This window comes from Stenella coeruleoalba, assembly GCF_951394435.1.
Source record: "Stenella coeruleoalba genome assembly, chromosome: 10".
Lineage (NCBI taxonomy): Eukaryota > Metazoa > Chordata > Mammalia > Artiodactyla > Delphinidae > Stenella > Stenella coeruleoalba.
The window spans coordinates 37,603,460-37,628,294 of record NC_137156.1 but is presented as its reverse complement, the minus strand read 5'-3'; the positions used below and the strand labels follow the sequence as shown (position 1 = coordinate 37,628,294).

Sequence of the window (24,835 nt, the reverse complement as noted above, 5' to 3'; positions counted from 1 at the left end):
GAGTGCACACTCAAGAGCTCCAGGGAGCGATTCACTCTCTTGTCTTAATTAATTTGGCCCTAGAGCGGTAGAGGTATCTTTTTATTTTTGAAAAACTAAAGCAAAAAAGGAGAAATATTCTAGTTCCCAGGTAGAGCCGGGAGACACGGCCTTACCAGGGCTCCTGCTCTCCCCGCAAGGCCGCGCGGGCGGCCCCACTGCCCTGGGCAGCTTTTCACTTCATCCAGGTGACGTGTCTGCTTTGTCTCGAAGGCTTCCAGCTGCAGGGAGACTGCAGGCCTGGCTCACCACTGGCTCTGCAGCAGGACATGGCTGGACATCATCCTCACCAGCTGGCGTCTCTGTCCATCCTGCTGCCCGGCAGCCCCCAGGCCTCACCTGCTCAGGTGCTGTGTGCACCTCCTCCCAGGCTGGTTGTTTGGTGCAGAATTACTGTGCTCCACTACAACAGGCATAAGGCTTGTGGAGCGTCTGGAACAAAGACGTGCTCCCTGTTGTGTCACTTTCCCTCTCTTTTTCCAATAAAATCTTTCCTAATAGACATTTAAGTATAAAGATGCCTATAAAATACGCCTTTTTATAATTGTGCTATAAATTAAATATTTTTCTGCTTTTTTTCTGTCTCACTGGGAAGGAACCTTTAAGAGCTAGTTCACTCTCCTTATTTTAAAGACAAGTGTCCTGAGAGCCAGGGAGGTGAAGTGACTTGCTGGGGGTCACACAGCTGGTTGGGCATGAGGCTGGCACCAGTGCCAAGGTCTCCTGGTCCACACTGGACAAGGCCCCTCCCTTCCTTCCACCCACTTCTCTCTCCTCCTCAGCTCATTCCCTACCTCCCCACCCTGTGCATTATGGCTGTGTCTCAGACGACATCCTCTGGAGGATACTGCCGGGGAGGGAATCCTTGGGGACTCAGACAGGGAGTGACCAGACCTGGGGGGGTGGGGCCTGGGAAATAACTGTCACGGGGCCAGGAAGGAGCGCTTTTTTTTTTAAGCAGAGTCTGTTTCCTTCTTTTTGTTTTTTCTTCACTAGAGGTACATGTTGCTATGGGAACAAGGATGGCACAGGGAGCCCAGAGCCACTCACCGGCCTGACAGTGCCTGTAAATAAATTCTGCCTCACTCCAGGCTCGGCGCTGAGTGGTCCTGGAGGGCAGCTCAAGCAGCCACTTACAGACTCTCCATCCTGCTCGTGCCAGCGGTGCAGACCCTCCAGCGGCAAGCTCCCTGGAGCTCACGGAGGGATCTGCACTCCCCGCCCTCCCAAGCCCGCCACGGCACAGCCTCATCCCTGTCTGCCCGTCAGGATGACCTGATCCACTTTTCAGATGCCAAAACCCCTCCTCAGGACCACCCCCGTCAGCCGCCACTGCTCCGCTCACTCCATCACTCGGCCTCCACCAGCGCTGCTCCTCGCAGCATCCCCCCACCCCCACTCCAGGTGAAGGCGTCTTCTCGTGGGTTGACTTCTGTCAGGCGCTGAAGCTGCAACACCCCCCAGGGAAGGGCCCTGCCTGGGTTTCTCTCCTGGTTCCAGCCCGGCTGGTGCACGAAGCCTGCCCGCAGGGACTGTCTGCTCCCCCAGCGCCTGACTCGACGACCTGGCCCGGGCAGAGCTGGGCTCATTTCTGAAGCTTTACCATTTGTTATGCCTTTTGGGGAGACAGAGCAGCCTGGATGTTAAGTGCCAACTGCCTGGATTCAAACCCTGGCTCTGCCACTCACCAGGCATGACTGTGTGCGAGTCACTGAACATCGCTCAGCTTTGGTTTCCTCGTCAAATTATCCCTTTTGCTTAAACCAGAACATTTTGTATTGTGAAAACCGTGCACTAAAAGGTGCATGAAATACAAATGTATAGCTTGCTGAATAACTGTATAGTCAACGCCAGCCGTGCAAACCACACGCAGGTCAAGAACCAGAAGAATCGCTGGCGCCCTGTGGTCCCTTCCTGATCTAAGCCTCCCTGCTGGAGACCCACAGTCTGGCTTTAATAATAATCATTTCTGTTCTGTGTACACATCCTCAGATGTTACAGCTTAGTTTTGCCTGTTTTTGACGTTTGTATGAACATAATCCTACTACACGGATTCTTCTGTACTGGCTTCTGTCCTTCAACATGCTGTCATGTTCATCCCCGTGGATCGCGGGGAGGAGAAGTTGTTTCACTAAATCTTTCCCTTTATTTGGCTGCCTGATGGGGAGAGGGAGAGACGGACGGACAGACCGAACGATTCATCTGCTCACTCAGGCAGCAGGTACTCTCTGCTCACATGCGCCAGGTCCAGGCTAAGGCTAGGATACAAGACAAATACCACGTAGCCTGTCTCCGCAGCTACGTAAATTCAATACGTAAATGGAGACCTGAGAGCTGCCGACAGACTGTCGACCCCATCCTCGCTCTCTATTACTGACTAGGCAAAAGCTTTCCCGCGGGTGTTTCCATAGTGCAGAAAGTTAGCTTTTCCTACAAGTCCTTTCTGACCCCCGGGGCTGCTTGTGCCCCTGAGGTCTCTGCCTCCTAAAAAAATCACTCCAGAACCTGCTCTCCAACCCAGGTTTCATCAAAGCCATAAGAAGAAACAGGCGTAACTTGTATTTCTTTTAATAGACTGACGGATTGTCATAGGTCCACAGACAGACCTCATTTGGACCCAGCCTGACCTCCTTAAGGACAAAGCAGTGTGCCTTTGCGGCTTTGCTGTGGTAACTAGTGAAATGGAAATGAAGGGTGTGTGAGAGGGGCTGCATCAGAACTAGCACGGCCGCTGCATGGCACGAGTGGAAACTTCAGATCCACCAGGACCACATCCAACGTCCTTCAGACAGGAGAGCCTTAGAAAGGGAAGCAATGCCTCCTCTCGAGTAGCTCGGAGTCAAGTAGCAGTTGAGGCAGGTGGGCTGGAATGACCTCGCGGTTGCACTGGTGACTGAGACCAAGAGAAAGTGATGGAGGAAACAGCCAAGGAGACCTTTTTGGCTACAGGCACTGGGAAGATTCAGAGGAATGAAAACAACTGAAGGAGAGCAGGACGGAGGGGGAACTCGCTGAAAGACAAACTGACACGTGCCTGCCATCTAGTGCTAAGCGTGAGAGGAAGACAGAGGAAAGAAGCCTGCGAAAGGGCGCAGAGGGAGGATGGTATCCAAGGGCAGAGCAGAGAAACGTGAGAAGCACGCCGCAGGGAGGATTACAGAGCAGAGAGGAGGAGCAGGATGACAAACTCGCTGGCAGGCAATGAAAGGAGAATGTTCTAAGAAGTGAAGATAAATGACAAGGAAATGCTGAGTACACAAGGCGCAGGAGGTCACTGAAGCAAGTGGTGGAGTCTTTGGGAGGTAAACATTAGGGGAATTTATTGACAGAAGTCGTAAACATAGCTAAAAAATTAAATGAATTCATCGCTGTGGTGCTCACAAAGGAAAATGAGAGACAGATGCCAGGAGCAGACACGCACCTCCCAGAGGACAGGGATGAAATGCTGAGGAAACCAGAAGCGTGCCCAAACAGGTGATCAAGAAATCTGAACGTCCGCAGCCCTCCTCGGCTGCATCACCTGAGAGCTGGCCCTGATCCGGGGTGGGGATCAGCGTGCAGCACAGATGCCGAGCCTGACGCGGGAAGGCCTGGCCGGCTACGGCAAGACAGACAGGTGCCCACGTCGGGCCAGAATTCCCCATCAGTTTTAGCTCTGGACACCTCTGCTATCCTGCTAGCAGCTGGGATGTCTGGAGGTGGGGGCAGTTCCTGAGCCGCCGGCAGCTCTGGCCACATACACAGGCCACTTTCCACCTGCTGCCCGAAGAGCCGCCCATCTCTGCTGAACGCTCTCAACTCTCAGGAGCTCCAAGCTGCGCTTCCCCACCGTGCCCTGTGCGGACGCCCCTCTCCGGGCGGGGCAGTGCCTGCAGAAACCAGTCTTACCTGGGAGACGTGGCACATTTCTCTTTCTGCTATCCACAAAGACCATCTAACCTTCCCATGCTAGAAACCAATTCCATCTATGCTCCTTGAAATTCGCACACAGTCTTTGGGCTGGTAACATTTGGCATCTAAAGGGAAAGAGGGCCTGGCTCTGACTAAACCAAGGCCACTGATGTCACTCAGCAAACAAGCAGGGCCAGACTGAGGAACCCCTGCCTCTGCTCCACTGTGAGGAAGAGGCTCCCTGACCGCTGTCTTCTCATGACTCGGTTCTGGCTCCATGGGACTCGGGACCAGGGCTGTCCTGGACCCCCGCCTGCCTTCCCCGGCCGTCGGCGCCATCACAGTTCCCAGGCCTGGCCTCCCCAGGAGTCCTGCCCGACCGACCCCAGTCACCCTCCTTCCCTCACACCTCTGACCTTTGCCCCACATCCTTGCCCTTCTCCAAGAACGGGGATATGACGCCCAGAAGCCAGTGTGCTGCAGTAAAGAACGTCCTCTTTGAGGGCTCACTACATCCTTGGTGCTCTGTGAAATTCAACGCTTGTGCCTTCTTGTTTGTTCTGAGAATGACAGTTTATGGATCTTGCCTTATGATCCTGGTCACTGTTTCTTTTATGATTTGAGATGTTCCCAGGTTGGCAACACTACACGGAGGCTTTTTTTCTTGAGCGATAACCCACTCAATAAGGCAGCTGAGCAAGTTGCTCATCAGCCAGATATGACGGGTCACCCATTAATTAGTGACCTAAGTCAACCCATGCAAACTGGCAGGTCCAAAGCAGCTGGGGCTCCCTGCACAGATATTTTTGTAAACTCATCAGGGAGAGGGGATCTTGCACTCCAGCTTTAGAGTTCTGTAAGGGGAAGTTATTTTTCATTTGGTCTCTGAGGTGATAGGCTTGGGGCTGAGGGCTGGGAAAAGACTCTGACCAGACTTGCTCCAGTGCTTCTCAGCCTTCTCTGACTTAAGAATTCCTTCTGTTGTAAATGATAATTACAGAGTCCCATTTAGGAATTAAAGAAAAAAATCTGTCTTTTTTTTAATGCATTATATAAGAAACAAGTGACTGCAAATAAAAATATTTAATTTTAGCTTCATATACTATTATGTAAAGATAAATTCAAATTGTTTTCCAATTTAGTAAGTAATACATACATAATTAATTTAAGTGGTAAGAAAAATCGAGATTTATTGGCAAAATTTAACAACTATGATGTTTGGTTTGGGGCTCAAATATATATTAAAATGCAGATTCAAATTTACTTTTGTTCCATCATCAAAAAAAAGAAAAAAGTGTTTTTATGACCTGATGTTTAGAATTCTTTAATTTTATGCTTTAAAAAAATCAGTTGCTTTACTTTTGTAATTTTCAGGTTTGTTTTGAAATGAAGAGGTAAGAAAAAGTTTCAGGCTTCTGTTTATAAGCTCTTCTCTGCAAGAAACACATTGTAGGCGTATATCATTTTTATTCTAAATAAATGAAAAGGCAAAATGAATATAAATTATCACAATATTTGCACTTCTTAAAATACTTTTTGAAGTACCAGAAGCACTTGATGTGCCCTGGAGAGTTCTGAGTTGACAAACATCATGCATGAATCCAGGGCCAGCTGCGTGATGTGTGGGGCTCAGAGCAAAATGAAAATGCAGAGCATCTTGTTCAAAAAGGCAGGAAAAAGCTTCTCCTTTGCCCCCACAGTGTCTCTCCTGACGTGTCCTGGGGTTTTCATCTGCTTTTTGATGCTGCGCTCGCTCGGGCTCAGGCTTGGGGGAGAGCCTTAGGTCAGGGCAGGCGCTCACGGCACCCTGGGCCCTATCCTGGGACTCGCACGTGAGACTCACACTAGATCCTGACTCTCCTCACAAGCGTGCGAGGCCCCCACTGGGAGTGGCGGGTGGCAGTGGCCACAGGACAGGCTGAGGAGGGGGAGGCTGGGCAAGTCCATGCTCCAGGGGTCAGGGGGTGGGTGGCTGAGAACCTGTCCCAGGAAGGTGAGGAGGGGCAGGGCTGGCCTGCAGGTCAGCCGAGGCTCGGAGCCCTGGTGGGCGCTCCACTGTCCCACGGGGGCTTCCCTTATAAAAGAAAATTCAAAGGTAAAATTGCCAAGACTCTCAAGAGGGTGCTAGAGAGCATTAAACCCTAAGCTCTGAGCCCCCTTCTGGATACGGAGCCCCACGCCACGGCCCTGGTCACACACCCAGGAAGCCGGTCCTGTACAGATCTGAGAAAGTTCACGTTAAGATGAAATTGCAGGACGGTTACTACTTTTATGCCTTGCGTTTACTACCTCGAGTTTCAACCTCACAGTTCCTTATGACTGCGGTCTTTAGCCAGCGGTCAGGTCTTCAGGGGTGCACGCTAAGCACATCTGGCTGTAAAAGCACCAGCTTGATGAGCACCTGCTGGACTCCAACCCACCAGCACCGGCGCTTGCTCTACGCCCACCTGAGAAACAGAAAGGCTAAGTAATAATTAACTTACGGATGGATTACTTTGCGCTCAAAATGGAAACAGATGTCCTTCTCACCTGAAACGGTGTGAGTGGACCCTGAGGTGCCTCTGTGAGCCCAGCGGGGATCCACGCTGCCGAGGGGGGCAGTCCCGGCGTGCCTGGCGCGGCCCTGGGCTGCGCTCGCGGTCCTGGTGCAAGCACGCAAAGTGCCCTCCCCTCACGCTCTCGACCCACTGTGGGCCCTGTCCTCTCCTCTCCGATCTGGAGGAACCCAGTGCACTTCTCCAGAGAAAAACAGCATGTGTGAGGCCCAGGAACCTCACCTGCCTGCTGCCCTGACCGCAGGAGCCCAAAGTGGGGAGAATAACCTGCCCACTCTTCCTTCGTGAGATCCAAAGGTGACGGAACATCCACAAACAGTGCAGCCCAATGGAATGGCTGCTGCCCCGGGATCCAGGCCCGGGCCTAGGTGAGGAACAGGCCAGGGAGGAAGAGGCTCACCCAAGAACGCTTATGTGCAGGCTGGCACAGGACCGGGGGGCCGGACAGAAGAAACCAGCAACTGTGCGCCTCAGCTGCCCTGCGGGGCTGGGGCTCCTTGCACACCATGCTCAGAGGGCCCAGGGCCCACTGAGACAGCTGACGTCTGGGAGGGCGGAGGACTCTGAGGACAGGGCGTTTGACCTCTCCAGGTCTCTGCAGAGTGGCTGGTAGGCGGAAGCAAAGCCGCAGGAGCAGGCTTCCATTCGCTGGTGAAGAGCTACCCAGAAATGGTAACGATGTCCCCATCATGCAAGAGCAGGACTTTCTCCTGTCCCAAGCTGAACAACAGGACAGTAGCGGGTAGAACAAACAGCTCCACTTAACTCAGGATGTGGCATTTACCTGTACACCAGGAAATATCACCGTGTCTTTCAGGAAAGGGGAGCCTTACCTCATTTGCTGTGTTGTGTGTTCCAACGATTCGAATGAAGGAGGCCGGCCGTCTTTCAAAAGTTACTGATTGCCAGGACCTGTGAGGAGAAGCACAAGCATTGCCTGGTTAGACCACCCAGTTGACCCTGCTGACAGAACGGGGCCAGCAGAGCCCAGTACGTGGACGGGGAGGGCCTCCTGCGCCATAGGGGGGTGGGGACAGGGCTCCACCCACTGTGGGGAGACGGGCAGGAGCACACGGTGTTCCCTACAATCTCATCAAAGAAGGCGCCCTGCCCTTCTGCGAAGGCGACGGGATTCTCATAAGGCTCGACATAAGCGTGAAGGGCAGACTGCGAGCACATAGTGACAAGAGTGTGGCCGAACAGAGGAGTGACCAAGGCTGGTGGAGTTCATGAAGTAACAGGGCCACGACGGGGCTGCCCTCAGAGGGCTGTGGGCTGAATGGATGCGTCCAGGTGGGCGCAGTGACTTCGCTGGGGAGCCCTGGGAGGAGGAGCTGAGGCAGGGCAAGGGGAGGACGGGGCTGGGCGGCACTCGCTGCAGTGTGAGCCCCAGGCTCCTGTCTGAACCCCTCACCCCAGCCCCTGCGAGTGGTGGCACCTGGGGAAGAAGAGGCAGTTTCTCCATAGGCCTCCCTCCAGCCCTCCTTTTCCCACTTCCAAATATGCCCCCCAAACAGTTTATTCTCTGGACCAGCCAGTCTCCGGGTGGGCTCAAAAGCAGCCCCACTATTTTAAAAGCCATTCCTCAAGGATCAGCAGGGGCTGGGCCAGTTCATTTAAAGCCCAGCTGCGCGGGCCCCAAGCCGCCCCTGAGAGGAGGCAGTCTGCTCCCGGTTTACCGCCCCGTTCATCAGAACACACGGGGAGCTTAGCATCTACAGCTGCAAACGCCAGTAATACTTTCATAAGAAATGTGAGGAGTTCACAGTTGCTGCATCCCTCCTCCGTCCACACAGTGGAAGCGCCAGCTGCTGGGAAGCTGTTTCCTGTAATTGTCTAATTACCAAGTAATGCTACTGAAGAAAACACATGTATTTGCGGTTTGTTTTTCCCCCTTTGCTTTCAGGTGTTCCATCTTCTCTCTCCCTGTGAGCTTCCCACTGAGACTGATTCACTGCTGCCTGGACACCAGGCCCCTTAAGGTCATTAAAAAGTCGTTACCATCCTGTGTGCAAAGTCTGTGCCTCCAGAAGCACGTTTCTGGAGCAGCATAAGAAAAATCACTCTGTAAAAAGGCTGTTATTCATACATGAAGGTGATGCCATCCGACCATCCCCACGGCCTGCACTCCTGGCCCATTTTCTCAGTGTTCTGCTCCCAGACCCATGCAGCTCCCTTGGAAAGCCGGTGGGCCTATGAGGAAGGCCCTGTGGGGCTTCAACTCTGGGCCTGGGCTCGCTCCCACAGGCCTCGGGGTCACTTCTGAGCTAAGCAGGGTAACTGAGCACAGATCTGCATCCTTCCTCCAGCAGGTCAGGGGAAGCTGGGGTCCACACTGCGAGGGCATCAGTCCCATCCCTGCTGCTAATGCAAGAGGCTGCACACACCAAAGCTGGTCCACCCTGCTTCTCAGACCACCCCTCCACGAAAGGGAAACAGAACTAGGGCAAGTGACCTCAGCCGGTGACAGCTATTAGGTTCAGCCAGTTTCACAAAAAGGACTGGGGTAGAGAAGGGGGCGGGAGTGGAGCAGACAGCGTGAAGACTTTTCTTCTTAGATTTCTAGTCCTATGCTAATCCAAAAAATCGCCCGGCGCTTCTGGACGTGAAGGTATAACTTGACTCTCGTAAGCTCATGGTACTCGACAACATGCTCAGGGCTCTGAGAGTGCAGACAGGCCCCTAATCATTCCCTCTGTGGAAGACCCCTCCTCCCTCCACAGTGTGGAGTGGAGGCCAAGGCCCTGAAGGAAGTGAGGGTTCGCCGTGAGTCATCCTGGGCAGAGCCGGGCCTGAACCCCAGTCTCCCTTTCCTCACCATGGCCCCCTCGGCTCCCATCTCCTGCCCCAGCCTCCACGGCGGGCCTGGGCTGGCACCACCGGCCCCCACCTCTGCTGGGGGAAGCAGGGCTGGCGGGGCAGCAGCCTGAGAAGGAGGGAGCATTTGTGGAGTAATAAGATCAGAAGGCTTCAATTTAATACCAATCCTCCATTACCCTGCATTAATATCTAATCACATTAGAGTTCATTTTCACTAACACAGTCCGAGAGTTGAACAGATGATTTCATTTTCAGCAAACTGGATAACAACCCCAAGACCAAAATACGAGTAGGAAGGGAAGCTGGTGAGGATGAGATAATGAGCATCTCTCCCTCCAAAATATCAGATTCCACTTCCCCTGAACTTTTTCAAAACAACTTTTAGTGCTGCCCAGTGGGGAAAGGATAAGGTGGCATCAGGACATTGTCACATCGGAGCCGCATTTGTAATCAGGGTGCAACCTTGAGGAGGGTTCACGCTTCACGGGGCCAGGACCCATCACCACCACTTAGTCTACACAAAAGCTTGACTGCCATTTTTATTGAGCTTACGGAGAGCTGTATAAATATTCCTACTCGCCCAGGACTCGGAATCTCTTTAGTAGGCGACACTCCCAGGAAGACAACAGAACAACAGGGGTGTAGCACCACTCAGTTCAGAGCCAAGACTGGGTGCCAGGAGGCCGTGTCTGAACAGGAACAATGGGTGTCAAAAAGTACGTGCGGGTCTTTGCTCTGAGCACCTACCCCAAACGGGAAAACCCACACGGGACTGAAGTCCCAACTCCAGCACTTGCCATCTCTCCAGCTGACAGATCACGCCCGCTTCCTGAGCTAGTTTCTTCATTTGTCCAATGCTGACAGAAATAATACCACTCCCTTGGTTATAAAAATGCATCTAGAATGAGGTCCTGATTATGTTAAACTGTAAATACCTATACACACACGCATTCAAAGAGGGATGTCTACAAGAATGTTTGCCAAAATGTTTGGATGGAAGAATTTCAAGAGACATTAATTGTACTTTTGTACTTTTCTGTATTGTTTGAGTTTGGTAGAATGTATATGAAAGCATTAGAAAAAGTACCTATCTTGCCTATCACCCAAGGCTTTAACACAGATCGTGTGACGTGAAGCAAGTGAAAATGCCAGCACCGTATTATTACGTAGAATATTTCCAGTTGAGAGGATCACTGGGGGACAGTCAAGACAGCAGGTTTTATTCATGGCCTTTCATGAACTAGAGGTAGGATGGCAAAGTGGTTGACAGCATGGGCTCTGGAGCCAGGCTCCTGGGTTTGAATTTTTACCAGCTCTGTGACCTTAGGCAAGCTGCTTAACCTTTCTGGGCTTTAGTCTCCTCTCTGTAAAATGAGGATAATAAAAATACCTATCTAAATTTTTTGGGGTGTGAAGATTAAATACATTAACAAATGTAAACCACCTAGAACAGTGCTGGCATACACTAGGCTCTAAGAAAAATAGCTGATATTGTTATTGCTACTGTAATTACCAGCCAGCCATGTGAACCTGGACGAGACCCACTGTTTCCCTGGGCCCCATCTGTGAGTCACTGAGTTTGATAGCGTATGATTTAGTGACTACTGCAGAGGTTCCCACCACCCTCCCATCAGCACCCATTTCCTGGAGGCAGACAAGGTAGCTGGGCTTTGAAGGAATTAAACACGCATTTGTTGAATACGTTCTTGAGGTTGGTACCTGCTGGGTGTTATGGGAAACATGCAAGATGTAGTGCTTGCCCTAAAGAAGCTTAGGATCTCTCTGGGGACATAAGCTATCCTTCCATGAACTAGTCAGAGAACAATGCAAACAGTACTGTGGTCCCAACTCATAGTCTGGTGGTGTTCCCAAACTTCCCTGGTAATTGGCTATTTGAAGCTTGGAAGCAATTTTTTCAGAGAAATAAAGCTATACATTTTGATTGAGTTACCCGGCCCACCCAAAAAACTCAATTTAACCCATAATGAGGCTGAAATACTATGTATATGAAGTTTAAAAATGGAAGGGAAAAATGTTGTTGTTGCCATAGTAGTAATTAAACAAGCCAGAAAAACAAGTGATTTAAAACAACCTAAAGCTACTGCTTGAGGAATGCATATAAAATCCTAGGGCTGCAGCTGAGATATGGTAGGTGGGCTGTTTATAAGGAGAGTGAAAAAGTGGGCCAAGAACTGTCCTTCTAAAAGCCTCTTCGGCCTGCAGACCACCGTGTGGTTTACGGAGTGCTCCACAATCGCTGTGAACATGCTACTCATGAAAACATACATGCCTGTAAAAGTTTTTTTTACTATTCTGGGAGGAGATATGCTGAATTCATGATAGTGGTTGTCTCTCAGGAGAGGGTGAGGACTGGGGTTTGCTGATGGCGAACAAAGGATACTTCAACACCAACTGGAATGTTTTATTTCTTTGATTAAAATAAAAGACAAAGTGTATGTGAAAAATATTAACTACAGTCAATTCTGGGGATGAGTATGTGAGTGAATGTTGTCATACTTTTCATTCTTTTCTGCATTTTAAACACTTCTTAAAATAAATAAAAAGAAAGAAAGAGAAGAAAGGGATTAAAATGGTGTCTGTGTTTATGTCAGGGGAAAGGTGGAGTCAGTCCCTCGGTGGGGCTGGGGGTTTGCCGGTGGGGGGGCGGGGGTCGCCAGGTCCCGGGACAGCGGAGTCTTTGTCCAAAGCAAGCAGAGGACAGGAGAGCTGCCTGGTTGGGGAGGAGGGTGCGGCTGCCCTCTGTGAGTACAGGGCTTGTGAGAGTGGCTCTGGGTGATGAGAGCACCACACAGGCCCTGAGGGCTCAGCTGAGAAGGGCTTCCCATCCTAAGCCGCATCCTGCCTTCTCTGGGGATCCTGCAGATCCCATGGCAAGGTCTTTTCAGCTCTGAAAAATTACGTGACTTTGCTGCCTACACTATAAAGGGAAAGCAAATGTCAGACTTTTTCTGCAGCACACGTGGTGGACACCAGGGAGATGGCCAGGAGTGTCTGGCCAGGGCCAGACTGGCAGTTAAACATAGCAAATTGAACACGTGGGTTAAGCTTTGCTCCCTCCACTAAAAGGGCAGTAAGAAAATTTAATGTATGTTTCATATCAAATATATGTGCTACAATACACACAAACACAAAACAAGCACAAAGAAAGCATGAGGAGATGTCACCATCTTTCTCTGCCAACACCTCAGAGAGAAACACACAGGAAGCAAGCGAATTCACACTGCAGACTCTTGAGTCACCAGCTACTTCTGGAGGTGGGGGGCAGGCAGGGGGCTGGCTGAAAACAGGTAAAAGGAGCAGACGGACTCCTCACCCCCCCTCTCCGTCCTGCACAGTGGGGATGAGCCCTTTTCCACCTCGGCAGAGACAGGGATTTCACTCTGGAGTCTTTGAACAGAGAGGGTCTAGACTCTGGGACACCATGCAGAGCAGAGGGTGGGACCCTGCAGGGGCTGAGAGCGAGGAATACACGGAAGTGAATATCCCAGATGGCAAGACTTCCAGCCCCCTTCCCTCCCTCAGCTTTCAGGCCACCGTGATCCAGGCTTAACTCCCAGGCAGGGGACTGGAGGATCCCTCTGAGACTCGGAGCAGCCCAAGAGGAAAGACCTAGAGATACTGATCTACCTTCCTCCTCTCTGTCCCTTCATTCTTCCTTCTGTAAATATTTATCAAGTGCTTAATGAAGAAGGCCCTATTTTAGACTCTGCCCTCAAGTAGCTTACCTTATAGTGGGAGAGAGAGACAAATAAAAGAAACAAATATATCAGAGTTAAAGAAGGGCTATGGAGAAAAATAAAGCAATGTAAGTAAACTGAGAGGGTCACGCCTCTTTAGATAATGTATTTAAGGAAGTTCTCCGGTAAAGTAACAACTGAGCTAAGACCTACACAATGGATGAAATGGCCGTGCACATCTGAAGCGCATTTCCATGAGAAGGAACCTAAGGTGGCCGGTGTGCTGGATCTTAAGGAGTGGGCAGAAGTCTCTCCCCCAATGAAATGCCTAAGCCCTGTCTGATAACCCTGAATGAAGTCCACAAACCCACCCACACTCAAAAAGCTTTCTGCCTGCTTTCTCAGTGCCTAACGCTTAATGGTAAACAACCAGTCAAAGATCACCAAAGACTCTAACATTAAAGATGGAGACCAAACGCAAATAGAAAAGAAAAATATCTCAAAGGATATAGATATAGTTCAGTAAGCAGAATAAAACTTCAGGGAAACTTATATTACCACCAGAAAGATAAAAGAAAACCGTATCACACCCTTGAAATAAGAATAAAATACGTGAAAAAGAAATACTTGGAGAACAAGAAAGCGCTCTTGTAAATTAAAACTACAGGGCTTCCCTGGTGGCACAGTGGTTAAGAATCCGCCTGCCAATGCAGGGGACACGCGTTCGAGTCCCGGTCCAGGAAGATCCCACATGCTGCGGAGCAACTAAGCCCGTGCGCCACAACTACTGAAGCCCGCGCGCCTAGAGCCTCTGCTCTGCAACAAGAGAAGCCACAGCAATGAGAAGTCCACACACCGCAACAAAGAGTAGACCCTGCTCATTGCAACTAGAGAAAGCCCGTGCACAGCAATGAAGGCCCAATGCAGCCAAAAATAAATAAAAAAATAAATTTATATATAAATTTATATATAAAAAAACTATGAATTGAAATAAGTAATTCAACAATATAGTTAGAAGCTTAAGTTGAGGAAATTTCCTAGGTCAAACAAAATGACAAAGATAGAAAATAAAAAAAAAGGATAAGAGAATGAGATGATCAAACCAAGAGGTCCACTATCCAATTAGCAGATGTTCCAGAAAAAAAGAGCAGAAAAGACATGAGCTATAAAATGTAAAAGTCACACAAGAAATTTTCCCAGATATGAAGGACATAAGTTTCTAAGTTAGAGGCCACTGAGTGGCCACCACAATGAATGAGAAAGCAAAGCATATTACTGAGAAACTTTAGAAGATCTAAATGCTTCTGGAGGGGAAGACAGAAGGTCAGCACAAAGATGTGGGAACCAGAATCACATGAGATTTTTCAAAAGCTTTAGCTTAGATGTGCTCTGAGCACGGGAACAAGGCAGTAGCATTGTTTGAACAGCAAGAGAACAGAAACAACCTAAACACTCATCACTTGGGACCGGTTAAGTAAATTATGGTACGTCTCTATCCCTACCATGAAAGACTGTGCAGCTGCAGAAACAGGGATGGAGAATTTCTAGAGATATCCAAGGTGTAGAAAAAGTTGTATTAAAAAATGGGGAAAATACACACATTTTTATATGTTTACACATTATCATCTCTGGAGGAAGGGGTGGGTGGGAAGGAGACATTTCACTATCTATAGTTTTATATTTTTAAACCATATTAAATATACTTTCTTTGAATGTATTGTCGTTTCAAAATATTTTTTAAAATTTTAAAGAGAAAAAAGGAAAGCAGCTGCCTCTGGAGAGTGGGGTCTGGGGTGGAAAAGGGTGAAGCAGGGGGTTGTTGCTTTCTTGTTATAAGCCTTGTGCTCCTACTTGACTTTGAAAGCTGAACATGTATATCTTTGATAAAAATTTCAAAGTTCAAAAGTTTAAAAACAAAACAATAAAAAACAGAGCCAAGAAAGGGAGAGAAGCCTGTGGTGACGAGGAATGGCAAGGATACGCGTGGAGCGTTTTATTTACAACGTTTGGGTGCAGGGCTAGAAGGAAAACGTGAACCTTCAGAAAAGATTCTCGAAAAGGGAGGAAATATTAAAGGCTGTCTGCTGTCAACTGAGCGTACGCAGTGGCGGTGGTGCCTACTCCCAGCCGTGTGGCACTGAGCAGGGCCGGGTGCTGAAGGTCTTGAGTGAGCTTCCAGGCCTGCCTGGCCTGAAGACCCTCTGACGGATCTTCATGAACTCACCTCTTGCGCTGGGCCCCCAGCTGCCTGCCGTCCCTCTGTCCCTCTGAGCACGCTGTTCTTCGTCTGCCTTGCTGCTGCCATGGGCCAAGGACCACACTCATCTCTTTAATCACATCTGAAGACGCTCCGTGGACCAGGCACGTGAGGGAGAGTGCGTCTTCCGTGACGTGGTGAGGTGGGGACCCTTGCATTGTAACAGCCTTAAAACTGGGCCCTGCACGCACTCCTGCTGGCTCCCAGCCTAGCACATACCGCAACCCGCTCACTTGCTCAGACCTCTGGTGCCAGGCTACGCTGAAGCCTTCCTTGGTGCAGGCCTTAGCAACCAATCTGGCACCTGGGAGTTCATTCTTTTGTCTAGCAGGATGCTTAACTGGATTTTATAGCCAACTCACTGCCCCGACTTACAGGGAATTCTGGGCTCGTGCCATTCACTCTGTCTGTCCCTCCATTCCACAGCTATTTATTGCGAGCCTTCTATGTGCCAGGCTTAGGAAAAACGGTGCCAAGTTCGTCTAACCTGACTGCAGCCCCGAGGTGGCAGGGAAACAGCCTGTCAGGAGCCACCGGGATTAGTGATCATTTAGTCACATGCTGACCAGCCACATGCTTACTGAGATCAAAGGTCATGCAGGGAAGGCTCACAGACATACTTTGCTGCTTTACTGAGTATTTTTAAAAAACTTAAGTTAGCTGCCACTTACAAATTAGAAGATTTCACATAAAAATACAAATTTCTGGTTTCTCTTGAAAACGAGATGATCTGGCATCCTGGGGTCGTCTTGAGAGAACATTGGCTAGTTCCGAAGTAAAGGTGATGGACTCAGCCCCTCCAGCCTGTGGCGTCTCCCTCATGCCCAGGAGCCTGCCCTAGCCTGCCTCGTACATCACCCACCTGGCCCAGGAGGTGGCCAGGTTTCCACCCAGCCTTAGACAGAGCTCAGGCAGTGTTAAATGGAGAGAATTAAATTTCTAACTCTTATATAGGAATCCCAGAAAACTCAACACTTTGGGGATCTAGCAACAGAACTGATACACAAATTATGTTTCAGTTTAAAAAAAAAAATCTATCGTCTTACACTGATCTCTTCTTTGCCTCGAAACAGGCAGAGCTGGGGTTCATGGAAAGACGCTGCAGCCGATACAGTCCCCAGTAGCTGCTGCCTGCTCCCTGTGACTACCTTAATGGAAGTTGGGTCCTAGCTGGACCAGCGGGTTCTCAATCCTGATTGCACATCAGAGTAACCTATGGAGCTTCTAAACCTTCCACCTCCCAGGCCACACCCCAGACCAATTACAGCTCAGACTCTCCGGGGGTGGGCCCTGCCTGAGTCTCATCTGAACTCCTCAGGTCATGGTCAGTTTTCAGCCTTGGTGGAGCCCCTCCTCAGGCTGGGGTGGCTGGTGGGGAGCAGTTTGCTAGGACGACGCATGTCATCTTCTGTCCTAATTATAGTCCAGATCAGCCTTCCCCTAGCTTCCTCCTGCCCCTGGGATTTCTGGACCTAGGGGGTTGCTTTTTACACTTTCTGACCAAGAGGGATTTCAGGCCTCTCTGGTGAATGCACTTGCATTTACTGCTCCAACCGGAGCCAGTCTTGGCTTTACCTTCCCTGCTTATAGCCTAATTTTCCCTTTTAGAGAAGTTTCCTTTCAAAAAGAAGGTCGGGACCCTCCTGCCAGATCCTCCTAAGAGTTGAGCTGAACGCTTCTAACTCTGTGGCAGCTACAGAAAGGTATGTGTCCTGGGACCTCTGTGGAGTGTTTGAAAGAGAGTGCGGGGAAGACAGACGAGAGGGGGCTGTTTCCATACTCCACATTTAGCTCATCCCCCCATCCCCAAGCTCCCTGCTCCCACTCTCTGCCATAGAGCTCTCCTTGATTCCCCTAAGGGGATGCAGTAATTGATGATTAGCATTCCAAAGCTTGGCTTACATCCTGCTAGCCCGTCATATTTAATTACATTTTAACTATATTCGTCTTCGATAATAGCACGAACATAATTTAGATAATTATCTCTCTCTCTCTTATTCTCTGACTCTGTCTCACTTAGAGCTCCTGCAACAAAAATCGCTTTCTCGGCTCAAACACATAAACAGACTCTGGGGCCAAGTGCTTTTCTCTCTCTCACAAGCAGCTGTTCTAGAAACACAATGGTTTTGGGTATCATGCAGAAAAAAAGAAAATTCATGTTTCCTTCTGCCTCTGTATTCATGTTTGTACATAGCTGGCGCTGGGAGTTGCTGTGTGTTTGTGTGCGTGTGCACACGCGCACACACACGCATCTGGGCAAGAGATTTTGTGTGGTGTAGAAACTGGGGAGGCCTTGTCAATCCAATTAGTGTCTATAAAGCACCCTCTTGGTCTGGCATTTCTTTCTTACAAGGTTTAATGGTTTCCCTCACAAATTTAAACTCTGTTGAAACTTTTAAATGTCTGGTAAGTCTTTTGAAGAGATGCATTCTTTCTAATAGGGTTTCTGTCACACTTGGACCTTATAATTAATGACTCTTACCCTTGCCTATTATCTGCCTTCTCCAGGAGACGGTCAGGAGGAGAGAGAAAGCTGGGGCTCTTCCAAGGGAATGTGTGTGTGTCTTACCACAGAGTCAGGAGTCCCTACAGACCCTCCCAAACACCAGCTGGGTCACCTGCCATCCAAGTTCCTGGCCTAACAGCGCCCCTCCTCTTCCCCCTCAGGGCAAAAGGTATTCTTCAGCAGCCTTTGGTCACTGGTTTTTCTGACGAAGCTGACCAATACAGCTGAGCTTTTTAGGTACAAAGATGTTATGCTACAAAGTTCACACCTCTAAGGAGATTTATGAACATATAAAGGGAATAAGAAATAGGTTCAGAAATAGCTACTATCCAAGATAACCTTGCTCAAAATGTAGAGATCTAGAGCCTGAAAGAATTTCAACAAACCAATTCACAAGACACAGTGTGGAGATTGGGAGGTCCTCACCCACAAATTCTCCACGTTCTGTCCATTTCTTTGGAGTTCTAGAAGGCTCCAAAAATAAGGATTTTGTATAAAAAGTTCACTTTGGCTCAGCTTTGTCTGATATTGAAGGATTATCCATCATCTTCTTCAGACAAAACTCATTACTCATATGGTTCTAGGTCCACATCACAAACAAAAATCACTTTCTTCCTCTGAAGAACCACCAAGTTGTCCCTGCACTGGGGGGACTGGCGGGAAGAGGCTGAACAGGGCTGTGTTTGTGAGTTAACAAGGGCACTCTTGCTGCCACTTGCGAGAGGCCCAAAGTCCTTGCTGTCCCTGGAAATAAACACTCAGAGCAGACTTCAGGAGCCTGGCAGTGTCTAGACCAACCTTTTGCCATCCTTAGGCTGAGTCCACCAACGGCCCCTCTGGTGTGATATGATCCACTAGTGGCTGAGGAGCAGAAGGGAAATCAGCAAGATGCCCATTCTGGCCACTGAGTAGTAACTCTCGGCACACAGGCGAACGAGAAGCCAGTCAACGTGGTAACCAGGAGAGGCTGTGGACTGCTGTCCTTGGTGGTGGTAAAGAGGTGCACAGACGTGGCCCTCCCTTGGAGGTGAGGAGAGCAGAAGAGCAAGGGCTCTTCATGCAGCTGAGGTTTCACATGTTGTGACGTTCCTTTCCGTAACAGACTGGGCCAAGCTGAGCCAGGCCTCTGGTGGGGCTCAGGGGGCTTGAGAAGGGGTGAGGGACGACTCGCCTCTCTTCCCTCGTGGCCCTGAACAGGCTCCAAATACCTTGATTTGCTCCACGTTGTTCGTCAGGGATATTCCTTCGTTTGATCTCTCGGTGTCCAGCTCAGGCGCTTGGAAATTTTGCTGAAATTTTCATGGAATACAATCACCACCTGGGTCTGCGCCTCCACAGAAAGGATGGGGGAGCTGGCGGCTCGGCCGCACTGTCTGCCAGCAGGTAGCTCTGGGGGCTGGTAGGGAGGGCAGATTCGGTTGGCTTTCCCCGGCAAGCACAAGGCTCAACGGAAGTGTTGACTCAATGACGTGCGTGGCTCTCGCTCCGAGAGGCTTGCTTCCTCCAGGGCAGCGCCGCCTCCACATCTCCCCCAGAACCCTCCCTCCCTGACGTGCACGCTGGAAACATGAGGCCCAGGCGTGGGCAGGAGCCAATTCTCAAATGTTAAGAGTTTGGCAATTTCATTTCCTAGTGTCTTAAATACCGAAAGGACTTAGAACACAATTAGGACTAAATGCCCCCTGAATTTCACGTTCAATAAAAAAGCCTGCTTTTATGGAAATCCATGCCAAAAGCCTGTGCAGAACAAAGCCCAGCCCTGACCTCAGCAGCGCACAACACTACACACGGCCAAGCCAGCCAGCGGCCTCCAGAAGGACCACCAGGCATTCTCTGAATCAAACCTGACCAATTTCATACCTAAAAATTACACTAAGCCCCTGCAGGGAGTCCAGATCTGATGACATGCCAAATTTGTTCAGCACCTCACACTGGGGAGATGTTCAGTAAAAACTTAAAAATAGACTCTCCCTCTCCAGCCAGTAAAGGGCCTGATATTTGCAACTGAACAGGTAAGATATTGGGGGCACTGGGGAGAGCTTTAAGAATCTCCAGCACACACAAAAAATGTTTCTTTATGATGAAAACTATCGCTCTTAGCACGGAGCCGCCCAAGATTAGCCTAGAGCCATTCAAGGCACTGAAATCTCTGTGAGTTCTGTAATGAAGAGGTGACAGGTGTTCGTGGCAGGCCCCATAAAGGCCTTTTCTGGAATTTGTTGGCTGCCACAGTCAACACAATTAAAGCAAGACAGTGAGTGACCCGCAAGCAGATGTAAGGCAGTACGTGCGTGTGACAGCCTTTCTTCTGGGACATTTTCTGATGGTAAAAAAGTTGAACTAAAAAAAAAAAATCATCTTTCTCTTTTCCAGCACTTTCTTGATTAAAAAGTCACCGCCACCTTCACCTGTTGGTGACTTTCTGGATCCAGCCTTTGTTGGCCTAGACTTCTCTTAAGACTTAGAAGAGGCACATGTTCTATGGCAGGCCCCTTGCTCTCCAGGGCTGGTTCCAAGTCATTCTCCGACCCCTTCCCCAGATTCTTGCTGAACGCTGGCCTAGACCCAGGCAAGAATGAACTTCCTCCGCGACCTTGCTCTGCTCCGCTCAGCACCTTCAGCCAGGCCTCCGGCCGGCATCATACTGATGCCATCTTAGAAAGAGGCAGCCGCTGGCTCCCGTGAACTCACAAAGCACGGTGGACAAGGAGACAGGACAGGAGATGACCAGGGCATGTGCTAAACACATAAATTGAATAATTGAGATAATTTATGACACTACAGTCAGATGCCAAGCCAGGTAGGAGGATTCAGCTGGGCAAGGAGAGAGGCTGGAGGTATGGCAGGCCAGCGGTTATCTTCAGATCCTTTCAATTAGGCACAGGAACAAAATCAGGGAGAAAGAAGCTGCACAGGAGGCACCTCGCTCTTTGTGACGAATCCTGACTCCCCTCGAGCCAGCAACCTCAGAGATTCCCTCCTCATGTTTCCTTTTTTGTTTTAAATAAATTTTATTTATTTATTTATTTATGGCTGCACTGGATCCTCGTTGCTGAGCGCAGGCTTTCTCTAGTTGTGGCGAGCAGGGGCTACTCTTCGTTGAGGTGCGCGGGCTTCTCATTGCGGTGGCTTCTCTTGCTGCGGAGCATAGGCTCTAGGTGCGTGGGCTTCAGTAGTTGTGGCTCGCAGGCTCAGAAGTTGTGGCTTGTGGGCTCTAGAGTGCAGGCTCAGTAGTTGTGGTGCACGGGCTTACTTGCTCTGCGGCATGTGGGATCTTCCCAGACCAGGGTTCGAACCTGTGTTCCCTGCATTGGCAGGCGTACTCTTAACCACTGGGCCACCAGGGAAGCCCCCTCCCCATATTTTCTGAACCTAGGCTGTGTGTGTGTGTGTGTGTGTGTGTGTGTGTGTGTGTGTGTGTGTGTGTTTGCATGCTTAAGATTTGATGCAGTGTTTTTCTTAACATCTGCTTTGAATTCTGTTCATGCCCCCAAGGCTAAGACATCAAACAATGACTTCTTTACTATTTCATAGTAAACAAGCAACCATGAGACACAAAAATATGGCTTCCTTTCAGGTTGTGTTTCAATCTACCCCTAGGTATTCACTGTGCTAGTCTCCTGCCCTGAGGGTTTTGCAGAGGTGAAGCCAGATGCCAAGAAGTCAAACTGCATTCAATGAGATTAAAAGTTATCCTTGGCACGTGGAAATCTCCTGCCATGAAATACTGTAAGACCCTTGCTGAAGCTAAATCAGCTTATTTTTCTGTATTATTTCTTGGGGAGGAAGGCTGCTGAGTGAAGGCGATGGGTGAGAAAACTAACCAGTAACTCTTTCTGATTCCATTGTCAGGCTTTAAATTCAGATAGATGAGCTATTAATCTCAGAAAGCCGGCAGTGAATGTGTGTAATAAATTTGTCATCATTTTATGTATAAACTCTCGGTCATGAGGGCTTACTGTCTGGCAGTTCACCTCTTCTGTGATATTTTCTATCCCTTGTATTTTGGAGCGGCTTAGAAAGAATATCATTTGTGTTCCTGGAGATTGGAACATAAAAAGCTCTCTGAGTGATGGAGATGTACAGGCAGGCTTCATGTCTGCCCCTGGGCTTGCTAGGCAAACAGTTTAGCGATGCTCGAGTGAACAGCACCCGGGGACAGGAATCACTCGTCCAGGCCCAGGAGCACACTCACCCCCCCGACAGCTGCTAACGAAGGCCCTGTTAGTGCTGGATGACGTCGCACACGCCCATTGGCTTTCTGTCAAGGACTGTCGAATAGAGCTGTTGGTAATCACAGCTGGCAAGTGGTTTAGTCAATATTTTTGAAAAGTTCAGCCAAGTGTGTGAAAGCACAAAGTGGATTTTCCTAAAGTTGCTAGATGACGTTTGCTCATCTCCCCGCTTTGTTATGGCTCTGCCCCCACCAGGATCTCACTCGTGTCCTGCTGAGCAGTCCCGAAGGGCCGTGGGGTATGAGATGCTGAAATGGATGAAATTTCAGCTGTTTTGTCATTCAGCTGTTTTTTTTTTTTTCCCATCAAGTCAGCAGAACTCTAGATCTGAAAATCTGTACTGAGAAGGCTTTAAACTAGAGATTAACAACAACCAAAAACCCTAATACCACTGCCATTAATAACAATTCCAACCTTCACCTAGATACTGGTCTGAGGAGAAGACCCCTCAGTATCAATTTTAAGGCTTTGGGAAGGATACCTATATTTTCACCCTTCACTCCTTGAAGGACCATTGCTCTATTCTATAACTGAAGATGACAAATGTCCTTTTGGAACCATTTCTTCTGTATGTGACAGAATTAAGAATGCAACCGTGACACTGCACCACCTGTGGACTCAGTGCACGTGATGGGTGATAGCTGTACCTCTGGGAGATCGATCTTCGCTTTTGTGATTTTCTTATCTTCAATTTAATAACCTCTGTTGGAAAGATCATGACTCCCAACTTTGAGTCAAAACGCCCTGTTAGCAAGGGGATCTGGGACCCAGAAGACTGGTACAGGCTCTGCAGAATGCTTCTGAGAGCCCCTGGTTGGGACCCCTTTTCATAGCAAGTGAGTCTGGTTAGATGCACTAGTGTGCATTCCACAGAAATGCAGGATTTGGGAAACATAGGTTCCCTCTGAAGATCTAGATGTTGGGACTCCCAAGTCTGGGTCCACATGTGTAGTAGCTGGTTTATGTGCCATATTCCTAAACTCTATTATTTCCCTCCAGCACAGGAGTGCTTAGCAGCTGGCAAACTCTGAAGAATTTGCCACGGCAGTGAAATTCTCACTGGTCCTCATAACAGCAGTACACAATGACCTGTGCTGTAGCTGTCACTAGCACCTTCATAGTCAGTGAAGAATAGGGCAACTACCTTCTGGAGAGAACAAAGGTGATGCTCTAGTCCATAGGAGGTGCGTCCATAGTGATTCTGATGTGCTATCCCGGGGTCTCCAACCTGAGCACCTCAGCATTGCCTGGAGGGTGTGCTGGCACAGACCGCTCGCACCCACCCCCCAAGTTTCTGATTCAGTAGGTCTGGGGTGAGGCCTGGGAATCTTCATTTCTAACACATTCCCAGGTGATGCTTACAGCCTGGGCACCACACTCTGAGACCCACTGCTCTACTCTATAACAAAGAGGATGAGCTTATGTTCCACCAGGTAGGAAGCAGCAAGTCGGAAAAGTCTAGGGAGGTTTTAGAATGAGGGAACCAGGAAGACTTAGGAAGATCATTTTAGTGGCAGTGAGGATGGGGGATTGAAATGGAGGTGATACTGTGGGCAGGAAGTTCCAAATTCAGCTTTCAAAAGTACTCCATAGATACGCTGGTTAGGTGGAGACGTCTGCTGGCCAGGGATCACCTATGGCAGAGGAGCTGGGGTGAAGCAGGAACTCCACCAGACAGGAGCCACAGTGGCAGGGTCTGGGTCCAGGTTCTGCCACTCACTAGCTGTATGGCCTTGGGTGACTCACTTGCTCTCTGGAGTCTTTGCTGTCACACCTGGAGAACACCTATCCTGCAGGTAGTCAGGAAAGTTAAATGAGGCAGAGGCTGGAAGAACACTCTATAAACTGTCCCTGTAAGTGTCAGACATCCTCTGCTGCCACTAGCTGTGTCCATGACCAATTTCCTGCCTGCTGCAGCAGCCCCCTGACCCTCCCTTACCTGTGGATTCTACCCAGGCCCTGGCCCAATCTTACCCCCAGTGAGCGGGAACACAGGAAGTCACTCAGTTGTTAGGTGAGCCCTACTATGGGTCCTGCTCTTGTGTACCTGGATGCTAGAAGTCGGCTCTCACTTCATTCCTGGTCATTCAAAAACCATGTCATACCCCTGGTTCCAGAAATTATTCTATACTCAAGTCTATGCCTACCCCCTCCAGGGTCAGCAAACTTTTACTGTAAAGAGGCAGACAGTAAATATTTTAGACCACACAGCTCCCTGTCACATATTCTTCTTTATTCTTTACAACCCTTTTAAAATGTAAAAACTGTTCTTAACTTAGCGGCCATATAAAAACAGGCTATGGCCTGAATTTGGCCCCAACTGCTGCTCTATCCAAACCTTTCACTCCCTAAAGTCCTACAGTCGTGCCCTAACCTTTCCAGCCCTCCTAGGGCCACAGTCTGTTTCTGAACCCCAGTTTCCAAGGCTGGGTCCCTGCTGCCACTTGCCTGGGACACTCCCTAAGCTGTGCTATTTGCCTTTGCTCTAGAACAACCCCCTGGACCTGCTGACTTCCCCGAGGATTGCTTATCCTGATGTTCACCCCCTCCTATTACAGAGACCTTCCCAAACATTCTGTTCCATCGAAGTACGTTGGGCCCATGTCCACGTCTGGAAGTTCCTGGTCTAAATTGTCTACCACCAATTGCCTGGGCTCTAACCCTCAGACTGAGTGTGACCACGGACAGAAGCTCACAAAAAGGACAGCCATGCTGAAGCTATGCCTGGGCAACTTTATAAAGGAAACACTCGCTGTGATCCCGACATCATCTTGAATTAATTTTTTCTTTTATAAATTTATTTATTTATTTATCTTTGGCTGCACTGGGTCTTC

At 49.3% G+C, this 24,835-nt stretch overlaps 1 protein-coding gene across 4 annotated transcripts in view; it reads right to left on the bottom strand.

Moving 5' to 3' along the window:
• BTBD9 (BTB domain containing 9) overlaps window positions 1-24,835 on the bottom strand; it is a 412,514-nt gene that overhangs the window by 12,463 nt on the left and 375,216 nt on the right. For all 4 annotated transcript variants that reach the window (XM_079932926.1, XM_079932925.1, XM_079932927.1 and 1 more), the window contains one exon: window positions 7,319-7,397. In XM_079932926.1, coding sequence (XP_079789052.1) covers window positions 7,319-7,397 — 79 coding nt within the window. The remainder of the gene's footprint in view (window positions 1-7,318; window positions 7,398-24,835) is intronic.